The 13,316-nt window shown below is 43.7% G+C and overlaps 1 protein-coding gene across 1 annotated transcript in view; it reads left to right on the top strand.

Annotated features, from left to right (window-relative positions):
* LOC136881951 (kinesin-like protein KIF12) overlaps positions 1 to 13,316 on the top strand; it is a 385,645-nt gene that overhangs the window by 284,048 nt on the left and 88,281 nt on the right. Inside the window, exon 7 of the mRNA XM_067154417.2 lies at positions 12,378 to 12,519. Within this exon, the coding sequence (XP_067010518.2) occupies positions 12,378 to 12,519 (142 nt within the window). The remainder of the gene's footprint in view (positions 1 to 12,377; positions 12,520 to 13,316) is intronic.

Raw genomic sequence — 13,316 nt, forward strand, 5'->3', positions numbered from 1 at the left:
CTGTTTCTTAATTCAGTAGCTGAAGAGTGATCTATATACAACCTGTGACAATAAAGTTCGGTGAATGAAGTCAGAACGGCCGATCCGGCAACACTGGCTACACACAACGCTGCACCTGCGTAGCAGCAGGTTTTGACCACCTGCTCCCAACGTTGTTCAGTTGAGCATCGTGTGTGTGCCGTGTAAGACCTGTTTGACACAGTGCGTGTTTAGTGCGTTGGTTCTGAACTGCGAACAGGAACATGAACGACCAAAGGGTCGATGTACAGTTTTGTTTTAAGCATGGCAAGACACCGAAAGATACGCATGCGATGCTGGTACGTGTTTATGAAGATCAAACACTGTGTGTATGAGTGGTTCGCCCGTTTTCGACGAGGCCGGGAAAGTGTTTGTGACAACCCCCGTAGCGGAAGACCGGCGACCGCCGTCAGTGACGAAAACATTGAGAAGGTGAGGGCATTAATCACGAACGATCGGCGATTAACTGTGCGCATGATAGCGGATGGACTGCAAATTAACCGTGAATCCGTGCAACAAATCGTTACCCAGAACTTAGGGAAGAGGAAAACGTGTTCTAATCTTGTGCCACATCACTTGACTGACGATCAGAAGCAGGCACGTTTAGAGGCTTCACAGGGTTTTGTCGAAACGACGGATGCGACACCAAATTTCTTGAACTGTATTTTCACCGAGGATGAAACCTGGTGTCTCAGGTACGACCCTGAAACGAAACGGCAAAGCATGGAATGGCTTTCTCCGGGATCCCCTCTTCGGAAAAAGATCAGAGCCGAAAAGTCACGCATCAAAGTAGCTTTGAAAGAAAAGAGATTTGACGATATTCCTGACATCCAACGAAACGTGACGAGGCTTTTGAACACCATCCCAAAGGAACCTTCTTGCAAAGTTTCGAACACATGCATCGCCGAACTCAGCAGTGCATAGTTATGGAAGGGGACTATTTCGAAGGAGAGTAAGGTCACTGTCGTGCATTGTTCATCTGTGTTGATAGTACAGGACTATTCAAATGAATGTATGTGTCGAATGGACTCAGGAACTGCTGGACCGATTTCGGTGGAAATTTCACAATTTGTTCTTATTACTCCTGGGAGGGTTTAGGAAGAGGTTTGAACGGAATCTGATGGGTAGTACGGCTTAGGGGGTGAGGAGGGTGAATAAAAAAAGGAAATAGGGGAAGGTAAGTAAACCGCATGACAAGTCTGATCAGCGGGTTGCCTAATCAACAGTATGTGAAGATTATGGTGTGTTTTTCTTAAAACTTTTTATTTGTGTATACCATTTATAGAAGAAAAAGAAAAGTCCAAGTTCAGACCCATGGCATAGGGGTGAGAAGGGGTGAAGAAAGAAAATGTCGAAAAGACAAGAGATTACGGGTGAATGTTTGTGTTACAGCATAGCTCTCAACCAAACATGATACTCATGTGACTTACTGTTTGGGAAAGGATAAGACACCCCTACGGGCGGGCGTTGAAAGGGGGGTAAAATATTAAAATAACAGAAAACGACCAGTATTAAAAGTGAAACCGACGTGTGTTTATAAATATATTTTTTTTTCTTCTGCATTTAATTAAACGGTTTAGAAAAATCTAACGCGGTTGAATTAGGGGCTGCCTGGCCGAGGCGATAAAGGCGTACTCGGTTCGCCCGGAAGGACGTGGGTTCGAATCCCCATCAGGAAGTTGTAAAATTGAAGAAATGAGATTTCTACTTCCGGAGGTGCATATGGCCCTGGGGTTCACTCAGCCTACACCAAAAATGAGTACCAGATTAATTCCTGGGGGCAAAGGCGGCTGGGCGTAGAGCTAACCACTCTACCCCATCAAGTACCTAGGTTACGAATTGTGGAAGCCTTTACCCTCCACCATTCCCAGGGCCTTCATGGCCTGTACGGAGATGACTTTGCTTTGCTTTGATTTCCTTTGCTTTTTAACGTGGTTGAATTAATAAACGCGGGCGAAGCCGCGAGCACCTGCTAGTTTTACATATTGATAAAGCTACAGCACACAGCACAGAGGGTTATTCCAAACTGAGGTCGTGGTAGTGCAAAGCTTCTCTCGTCAATAGGAGTACGGCAGTTATTTCTGAAAGAATGTGGGTTTCCCAACCTGTTCCAATAATAACCATCCTTTGCTGCCACTCACAACAATCGACAAGGCTTTTGAAGTACTTAGCCAATTCTGAGAACCCAGTAGTCAGCGAAGATGCGATAACAATGACATCCTCCTTATCTAACCTCTAAACACTGGAGCTTCGAGCCTGTGTATAACTCTCGGCAGTCAGTGTAGCTAAGTATGCCTACGATGGACGGTTGTATTGTAAATTATTTAGTTCTAGGAACGAGACTATTTCTTAATATTGTGACGGTCAGCGTGTTTTGGTCACTATAATTGGAGTATACATTCCTTGTGCGTGTGTTCGTATTATTATTATTATTACTATTATTATTATTATTATTATTATTATTATTATTGTCCGCCTCTGTGGTGTAGTGGTTAGCGTGATTAGCTGCCACCCCCGGAGGCCCGGGCTCGATTCCCGGCTCTGTCACGAAATTTGAAAAGTGGTACGAGGGCTGGAACGGGGTCCACTCAGCCTCGGGAGGTCAACTGAGTAGAGGTGGGTTCGATTCCCACCTCAGCCATCCTGGAAGTGGTTTTCCGTGGTTTCCCACTTCTCCTCCAGGCGAATGCCGGGATGGTACCTAACTTAAGGCCACGGCCGCTTCCTTCCCTCTTCCTTACCTATCCCTTCCAATCTTCCCATCCCTCCATAAGGCCCCTGTTCAGCATAGCAGGTGAGGCCGTCTGGGCGAGGTACTGGTCATACTCCCCAGTTGTATCCCCCGACCAAGAGTCTGACGCTCCAGGACACTGCCCTTGAGGCGGTAGAGGTGGGATCCCTCGCTAAGTCCGAGGGAAAAACAGAACCTGGAGGGTAAACAGATTATTATTATTATTATTATTATTATTATTATTATTATTATTATTATTATTATTATTATTATTATTTTAATTCCTTCAGATTTGAAAACTAAATTATTATTATTATTATTATTATTATTATTATTATTATTATTATTATTATTATTATTATTATTATTATTATCGTTGCGTCGTTGCTGTTCATTGTAATAATATACAACCGTGTACAACTTGTAACTTTCTTTATCACGAAACGAGAGGCCCGTTTTCAGTTACTATGCGGGGGCGGGGGGGGGCAGCTTCTTAGCGACGCTGCACGACAAGCGTGTTATACATACAATAATGTAAGGACTAAGTCACATAATTATGTTCAAATGATAGTGTGTCCCTAAAGTTTCTGACAAAACTGTACAGTATGAATTGTGAAGCTATCTGTAATCATTAATATGATAATTATGTTAGGTAATTAGTGTTTGATGAACTGTGCTTGATATTTTTAACTCCTACGAAGAAGCACTTGAGTTGCGTGGGTGCTAAATTATTCTTCCCAAGGAGAACATCACGCTATCGGGGATCAAACATTGATCAAGCTCACGTCCGTCTTCTACTTGTGTAAGGGCAGTCGCCGCTAAATAATGACACAAACACGCTAAGCTCCAAGGGACACACTGACTAATGTGACCCTGATCTTCTTGACCGTCACAATAATGGAAAATTCCACTCATGTATGTTAACATTGACCTTTGAGTAAATACGCTGCATTTCATTTGTGAACCGTGTGGCAGTCCAGCATGGCCATCTAAAACAAGACGTCGTAGAGGCTGAGGACATCAACCGGCGTTTTTTTAAATCGAATTAACTTGTAGAGGATGTATTCTATGTAGCCTATTACAGCGCTGAAAATAGTGATGATCGATTGATTCCATTGCGTCACGAAATTAGCGATAGAAATTCTGTGACGCGATGTCACCTAGTAGCCGTGGAGGTTGTGCTGTGAAGTATTGATGGATGGCTATGACTGAAAGACATATTACCAAAGAGGGGCGTTACAGTATGGATGGGCGATGTGTTCTTGCAGGCTGTGATGTGAAGTATTCATGGATGACCATGACTGAGAGACATATTACCAAAGATGGGCGTTAGAGCACAGACGGTCGAACTGATCTTGCAGACTGTGATGTGAAATATTGATGGATGGCTATGATTGAGAGATATATTATCAAAGAGGGGCGTTAATGTATATACGGTCGATCTGATCTTGCCAGTTGTGATTGGAAGATCCATCTCCTTTTCAGAAGATCTTCCTATTTTTTTTAAACGCAGAATCCGAATTTTAGTGCAAATTCTAATAATTAACGAGACAGACAAATCTTAAAGTCAGGAACTTTGGAAAACGCTCTCTGTGACCCGCTTACGAAACCAGAACCACATTTCCCTCTTGCTTTCCAAAATATGATTTTGATTTGATTTGATTTGATTTGTTTTAATTTGATTTGATTTGATTTGATTTGATTTGATTTGATTTGATTTGATTTGATTTGATTTGATTTGATTTGATTTGATTTGATTTGATTTTTGGGATAACAAATCACACACACTCTGCAGTTCCATCTGCACAAAGTTTTCTGTTGACATGATGTAAGCCCTACTCGTCCGGAAATGAACTGCGGTTCAACCATTCGCAGGAACGATAGAGTCGCACACGACCAAAGAGGACTCGTCGTTCGATAAGGCATGGTGGGTGGATGGTCCATTAGTCTGCTCAGCTCCGTGGGAACCCACTTTTACGGGGCCCATAAGTTCCACGCCTTTTCAAGCCCTCTCTTTGACCAACACGCTAAATATTTCAAGTGGTCGGCAGATTGCTTCTATGCACTACGATAAACTCCACTGAAGTCATTTTGTTGTCGAGGGAGAAACTGTTAAGAATCGACCGTCACACCAGAGTGCGCCCAATGATTCCTAACAGTCCTGACAGCCGAAGAAGAATGATGCCTTTCCGTCATGACATCTTTGTCATCGATCGAGTAAAAATATTTTGGTCTTGTTATCGACCCTACAAGTCGCTTCGAGTCTAACGACGATCAGTGCGTTAAGTATGCGGAGAGAAAAGAGCAATTTATCAGCCATGTTATCAAGATCTGGGGGAGAAGCACGAAATAAATTGATGGAAAGTTGTTAGGCTGATGTTTGATGCGAGAGCCACTGTTCCTCGCCAAACGCTAGAGTTCCTGAAAAGACTGAAAATCTCAGATGAAGAATACACCCTAGATATCTCCTGCCTGTCGTGAGAGGCGATTAAAAGGGGTGACCGAGGGATGATGAATTTTGAACCATTATGGATTATACCATTACGTTAGAAACACCATGGGTCTGTGATTGGTATCATCGGAGATGGATCACTATGGGTTTACAGTACCTGTGATTCGTAGCATCATGTGAGGAACACCGTAGGTCTGCGTTACCTGTGAGTAATATCGCTGTATGAGGAACACCATGGGTCTACTTTACCTGCAATTAGTACCATTATGAGGGGCCGGTGACCTGGATTTTGGACCCCTTTGGACTACAAGCATCATCTCAGAAAATAAGGGATTTTGAATTGGATCTACTGATAGTTTTGGATTCATGGTCATTTTTCACCATCATTCGTTTTAGATTTTAGTCAGTGGATACATTTTGGAGTTTTAATTATTGTTTCATTTCATTGCACCTTGTAACATTAGGGGCCGATGACCTAGCTGTTAGGACCCTTTAAACAACAAAAATCATCATCATCATTTTATCTGAGTTCGATTGTCAACTATTAACATAAACAGTCTTCACAAAGTTACATAGCCGTAACATACACAAAAACACCCCCTGCGGGTGGGGGACGCTCATGCAGAATACACCCGCGGTATCCCCTGCCTGTCGTAAGAGGCGACTAAAAGGGGCCCAAGGGGCTCTCAACTTAGGAGTGTCGATTGGCGACCACGGGGCCCTTAGCTGAGTCTTGACATTGCTTCCACTTACTTGTGCCAGGCTACTCACTTTCGTCTATCCTGTCCGACCTCCCTTGGTCAACTCTTGTTCTTTTCCGACCCCGACGGTATTAGAGCATTCGAGGCCTAGGGAGTCTTTCATTTTCACGCCCTTCGTGGCCCTTGCCTTTCTTCGTCCGTTACTTCATATTTCGAAGTGACGGATCCCTTCTTTCTTCCTTTCTCTCTCTCTTTACCCCCTGTGGGTGGGGGACGCAGACGAATAATACACCCACGGTATCCCCTGCCTGTCGTGAGCGGCGACTAAAAGGGGCTACCAAGGGATGCTGGTATTAGAACCATGAAACTACTATTGATTAGTACCATCACGCGGGGAACACCATGGGTCGCCTTTAGTTACGAGTAGTACCACTATATTTGGTACACAATAGGTTTGTGATTAGTAGGAGCAGAGAGTGGTTCCCTTGTGGGTTTCCAGTATCCGTGAGTCGTACCCATGTGAGCAACACCGCGGGTCTGGGCGTAGCCTGTGAGTTGTACCACTATATGAGCGACACCGTGGGTCTGCGTTGCCTGTGATTAGTACCCCCTATGTGAGGAACACCACGGGGCCCATGGGACCGGCACCCGTGACTAGTACACCTAGGTGAGGGAACTCATCTGTTTGCGTTGGCTATGAGTGGCGCCATTGTGTGAGAAACACCCTAGGTCTGCGTTACCTGTACGAAGTACAATACTTGTGATTAGTACCATCTTGTGTGGAACACTGTGAGTCTTCGCTACTTTTGATTAGTACCCCAACATGACAAATGCCATGGTTCTACTTTACTACTGTACCATTCTGTGGGGCCGTAGACATGGATTTTGCACCCCTTTCGACATCAAGCATCCTCGATTCAGGATTCTGCTTTATGAGTGGTCCCTTGGTCAGTAATAAATTATATATGGTCCTTTTTTTGAGTTGAATCCACTATTTTTTTTTGTTTGCTCGTTTTTTTTCGCTATATGTCCATCCATTCCTTCTTCATGACGATTTTTTTCCTTTGGTCAGTCTATGATTTTGAATTTTTTGTTGTCATTTCATTTCGTACCATTAGGGGCCGATGACCTCGATGTTAGGCCCCTTTAAACAACAAGCATCATCATCAGCATACACAAAAACAAAGAGTAAATAAATTGAGTCGATTTTTGGAATAACCCGGTGGTTTCAGAGAAGCCGTAATGCATGGTACTGTAGATGACCAGACTCGTTAAGGCTTATCATTGTCTTGTTGGATTATAAAACTCTTTTCGTTACTCTGATATGAACTCTTCTTCTGATTATTTCTCTGTTTTTAGTTGTTATCCAAATTCGTGGTCTGAATACCTCGAAGTAAACAATGTCTTTAAAATCCCATTAGAGTCAAAACATAACAAACATCAGCAGACGACATCGAAAGTTTTTAATCACCGAGAAGTTTCAACAGGCGACTAATTCAAATTTATAAACATGTTGTTTACGTTCGAAAATAAATATATACAGTTAAGGATTCTGCTTGTCTGAACTAGAAAAGAGTAGGCTTCAAAATAATTTTCCGTTTCCAGTCTTCTGGGTCGGGTTTGCGAATCAAGGACCTCCACAGTTCTCTCTCTTTCTACCTCTCCCTTTCTTTCTCCAACATGTCTTCTACTTGCACTTCTCTCTTCTCTGTACTCTCATTTACCGTTCAATCCACCTCTTCCTGGGCCTTACCCGTTGTCGTATTCCTGTTATATTACCTGGAGCTCTATTGTTATTTTCCATTCTCATCATGCATCTCGGAAGCGGTGCGTGGTTTTGATGCAGTCTTTTCTTCCACTTTTTTAAGTTTAATAATCCTAGCATATATTCTAGAATATGTTAAAATCAACCATCTATGATACAGTAGTTCGTAATGGACCAATAAACACTGTCGGTTTCGAATCAAACTCAGGGGGTTTGCATTCCCACAGCAACTCCCAAGCGGTAAGCCTAAGCCTTGTACGCAGCATCAGGTAGCACGCTCGCCAGTATCGGTCCTTGGGTGTTGCACAGGACCAGCAAACCCCCTATCGAGTAACAACTCCAAAAGTTCCACTCTGCGGAGATGATTCATTCCTACTTCCTCTCCTCCTGCAACGGTAATTTCTTTTCCACGCCACTAGGATACGCCATACCGGTCCACCCGCAATATTACCAACATTTTTCATCAATAAAAAACAGGAAGGCAAATTTTCAATTCAAGTGAGGTAAGAATAACTGTAGGTAGCCTATTATATCCTGTGTTTTAATTGCCGGATATATTTCTCATTACTTAACGATAACAAGAGTATGTTGTTATTTCTGTAGGCTTCTCATATAAAAATGTGACATTGAAAATTTTGGTGCAACACCCAGCTTCAAATACCATCAGCCGCTAATGCTCTATTCTTTTCTTGTAATTTTGGGAATCTAGTTCACTCTCTGATTTCTATGTTTCCGGCCTCATCTCTTCGTGCCTTCCCAATTATTCCTCTAACAAACTTCATCTTGGCTGCTTGGATTCTGCTTTCACCTTGTTTTGTTATTGTCCATCTGCCCGCTGCGTATGTCGAAATTGGTGTGTGATACGCGAAGTACAGAATGCTCTTCTATTTTTCTGGGACTTTCTGGTTCGAACCTCTCACACAGTGGTGAAACGCATGAGCTTACTGGATTCTCTTTCCAATTTCTTCGTTTATTTTTTCATCTTCTGCGAGTACAGGGCGTCAAAGTCACCGGACTCTAAGTTTGAAAAATCGTAGCTCACATATCTGACGCAAAAAGTTGGCAAGCTTGGTTATGTGATATTATCAGACATTGCAGAACCGGTTGTTTGTAGTGTTGTCAGAACAATGCAACTTTTGCCTTGCGCAGAGTGAGACGTACAAGGTCGAGCAGGCAACAATTCATTTTACGCGCGCGCAACGGGTCTCTTTATTGGAGGCTTATTTTGAGTTTAAAAATTAAGAGAGATATCTGGAAAAATGGAGGCATCGATTTCGTGAAGAAGCCTAACCAGGTAAATCTTCTCTGTATGATCCTGTACGCAGGTTTCGTGACACGGGCTCCGTGAATGATAGAGAACGATGTGGGAGACCTGACATTTTCCTTCGCGATGTTCGGCAGCACATTCAGAGATCTCTGCGGAAATCCGTAAGACGCTTGTCACAAGAACTTGGATCATCAATTTGGTCCACACATAAAGCATTCAAAGTGGCAAAGCTACGCTCGAATCGAGTCAAGGCTGTCCAAGAGCTGAAGCCGCCTGATATAGAGAAACGTCGCCTTTACTGCCAGTGGTTCCGTACCTTCACACGAAAAGTAGCCATTCTGAACAATACTTTTTTCTCAGTTGAAGCATAGTTCCAGATCAGTGGCTACATTAACTCCCAAAACGCCAAAATTTGGACAACCGAAAATCCGCATGCCTTGCATGAATTACCGCTTCATTCTGAAACTATCTGAGTGTGGTGCGCAATAACGCGCAACATAATCGTTAGACCTCTGCTTTTTGACACAATAGATGTTGATGCCGTATACAGGGACATTGTGCAACAGTTCTGGCTTTATTGGAAGAGGATGAACGCTAGTGCTGGTCCAGCAAGATGGTGTGGCATGTCATAATGCTAACGCGACGTTGGTGATGTTGCAAGATTTTTTCGGTGATCGAGTAATCTCAAAATATTTTTGACCGCCTCGTTTACCAGATTTAACCTCTCCACATTTTTCTTGTGGGAGTATTTAAAAGAAAGAATATACAGAGATAATCCACACTCCTTGCATGAGCTCAAAGAATATATTGGAGAAATAACACCAGCAATTTTGAGAAAAGTGTCGCACAACATGGGCAAGCATGTAAATATGTGCCTGCAAGGAAATGGTGGTAATTTTCAACATCGCTTGTAAACTGAAACCGTGGAAACGCAATGAGCGGGAAACGAGTTAATGTTATGTCTGAGCATGTATTACTCTCAACACTTCTAGAATACTTCCTTTGGGGTGGTGTTCAAAAGCATCTTCACGTTTCGTTGGATGTCAGGAATATCGTCATATCTCTTTCTGTTCAAAGCGAGTCTGATGCGTGACTTTTCAGCTCTGACGTTTTTCCGACGAGGGGATCCCGGAGAACGTCATTCCATGCTTTACCGTTTCGTTTCAGGGTCGTACCTGAGACACCAGGTTTCGTCCTCAGTGACGATACAGTTCAAGAAATTTGGTGTCGAATCCGCCGTTTCGACAAAATCCTGTGAAGCCTCTAAACGGGCCTGCTTTCTGATCGTCAATCAAGTGATGTATCAGAAGAGGAAAACGTATTCACGGTTAATCTGGAGCTCATCCGCTATCATGCGCACAGTTAATCGCCGATCGTTCGTGATTAATGCCCTCACCTTCTCAATGTTTTCGTCACTGACGGCGGTCGCCGGTCTTCCGCTACGGGGGTTGTCACAAACACTTTCTCGGCCTCGTCGAAAACGGGCGAACCACTCGTACACACACTTCAAGGACAGTGCTTGATCTTCATAAACAAGTACCAGCAACGCATGCGTTTCTTTCGGTGTCTTGCCAAGCTTAAAACAAAACTGTACATTGACCTTTTGGTCTTTCATGTTCCTGTTCGCAGTTCAGAACCAACGCACTAAACACGCACTGTGTCAAACAGGTCTTACACGGCACACACACGATGCTCAACTGAACAACGGTGGGAGCAGGTGGCCAAAACCTGCTGCTACGCAGGTGTAGCGTTGTGTCTCACCAATGTTGCGGGATCGACCGTTCTGACTTCATTCACCGAACTTTATTGTCAAAGGTTGTAGATTAAATGAATGACGTGATATGATAGTAGGAAGGAACAGGGTGAAACCCGGTATCGGCACATAGCCTACTCCTGTCGAATAACACCAAGGTGTCTGCTCAATGCTTAACGTCTCCGTCCGACAGGGTATGAATCACCATCAACAGCATTATATGCCCTCACGCCGTATGAACACTGCGGAGAGGTTTGAAATTGAATCCAGGCTTATGACACGCAATCTAGTGATCAGAAATTGTATACCACTATCTCTCCTACCCTGCCGGCTAACATTCTGATGTTGAAATATACCAACAGGACTCGAATCGGCTAACGACAGTGTCAGACCATATAGACTTAACGCCTTAACGGTCATGGCTACCATACGGACATTTTACTCTGATACTGTATAGGAAGCAGTTTGAAGCAACATTGTGACTACTTTAAGGTTGATCTTTATTTACATGAATTCAGTTGCAGATACCAAGCGACTGGCCGCGTAGTTTGGGGCACTTAGCTGCCAGCTTGCATTCAAGGTTCGAATCCCTTTGTCGGCAGCCTTGAATTGGTTTTCCATGGTTTCCTATTTTCACACCAGGCAAATGCTGGAACTGTAATTTAATTAAGGGCTTCCTTCCCGCTAATAGCCCTTTCCTATCCCCTCGTCCCCATAATACATATCTGTGTCGGCGCGACGTAAAGCAAATTCTAAAAAAAAAAAAAAAAAAAAAAAAAAAAATCATTTGCAGGCGGTGGGAGGGGAAGGAGTGAAGGTCACAGAATCCACACTTCCAAAACAGCTTCACCTGTGGTTCAGCCCGCGACCTACTACTGTTCTCTTTCCTGGTAACTATTCCTCGATGGATGTCGGGAGGTGCTATAGTATAGTATTTATTGAAGAACGTTACGGGCTTTCGGCCCAAATACATGTTCCCGTTACAAAGAGAAAAAGAGAAAAATATGAACTAAATCTACCATGTGGACGCAAAATAAAAAATAAAGTAAGTCTACTGTGGACGCTCGCATGAGTGAATAACAGGGCCACAAGCAAGCGCCACACTTAAAACAAAAATAAACTAAATCTACTATGTGGACGCTTACATGGACGGGAAACTTATCCACATGAGAGCGCCACCCTTATAACCACCTTACTGACCGACCGTGCCGTGCCGTCCCCGCCCCCCTCGTGAGGAAAGAAAGGAGCCACCCTCCCTGGAACGAGACGTCCGACCCTCTACACAGTTGACAAAGTTATATCCTCACCATTCCGTTTGAATACAGGCCACCCACGCGCTGAAATCTAGCTGGGAGGTGCTATACGAACCTGGTTATCGAGTGGTACTCGTTGGCTGAATGGGCAGCGTATACTGGCCTTCGGTTCAGAGGGTCCCGGGTTCGATTCCCGGCCGGGTCGGGGATTTTAACCTTAACTGGTTAATTCCAATGGCTCGGGGATGTGTGTGTGTGTGTGTGTGGAGTATTCAACATTAGAAATAATCCTAGGTAGGGCCCTCATCTTCGCCGTCTACTAGAAAAAGACCTGCAACCAGGCCTCTCCGGAGGCCATACGCCATTATTATTATCATCGAGTGGTGTTTGGTTTATTCTAATCATGATCTAATATATTTCGTTGTATTTGGTTGCAGGTTATTGACCTTCTGAACCCAGGTACAGCTCGCAAACCTCTTGCTGTCCGCTGGTCCAAGAAGTCCCGTGGTTTTTTCGTCGAGAATCTCTTCACTGTAGACTGCGAGCAGCTCGATGATTTGTTGGCAGTCCTGGAGGAAGGTAAGCTCGTGATTCTAATCTAAAACCGTTTACAGGTGAAGCATAATTAATGAGTATCAATGTACGTGCGGCCTACAAAATGTGAAGCCCAAAGGTGAATTCCTCGCGCATCGTATTGAGAAATACGATGTACGTCAGTAGTCCTTTATTTGGTGGTCATTATCCTTGCTCAGGTTGATAACTGGCTTAAAGTAATGACGATATGCTATTAATACTCGGTTTTTAAGGATATTGACCTCTTCTTGTAGACACCTTCAGTTAGCTGGTATGCCATTTCTATTTTATTCATACGTCACGCGAAGGATTCCTTCTCGGAGACAGTGGGTTCTATCCACTCTCCCACATTCTTAAACTATTCTGCTCGCTTGATTTTTTCTTGTCCCAACACCAGCTCTTTTTTTTTTCCAAAGAATATCTGGAGTCCCGCTTTCTCTTATTGTAGCCTAAGCTGCTTAATTTGTTTTGTGACTCGGTCTAGGGAATCAAAAAGATTGAGAGATCTTCTGCAAATGCTAGACAGTCGATTGCAAGGTTTAGGTTCCTGTGTCCAAGTCTGGCCCCATTCTTGATTCCTTCGTTAGTCATTTTTTGCGCCACTCACGGATGACTTTCTTGATAACAGTTGAACACCGTCCTTCTTCTTATGCTGCTGGTGCTGTTATGGCTTCATTGGACCATTGGGTGGTAAATTCGCGGAGGCTGACCAAATAATGTGTAGAGGATCGCATCTAAGAAGAGTAAATCATTTCAAATATCTAGGACTAACTCGGCAAACAAGTGGGCATTGCTTCCGAATA

This window comes from Anabrus simplex, chromosome 10, assembly GCF_040414725.1.
Source record: "Anabrus simplex isolate iqAnaSimp1 chromosome 10, ASM4041472v1, whole genome shotgun sequence".
NCBI lineage: Eukaryota > Metazoa > Arthropoda > Insecta > Orthoptera > Tettigoniidae > Anabrus > Anabrus simplex.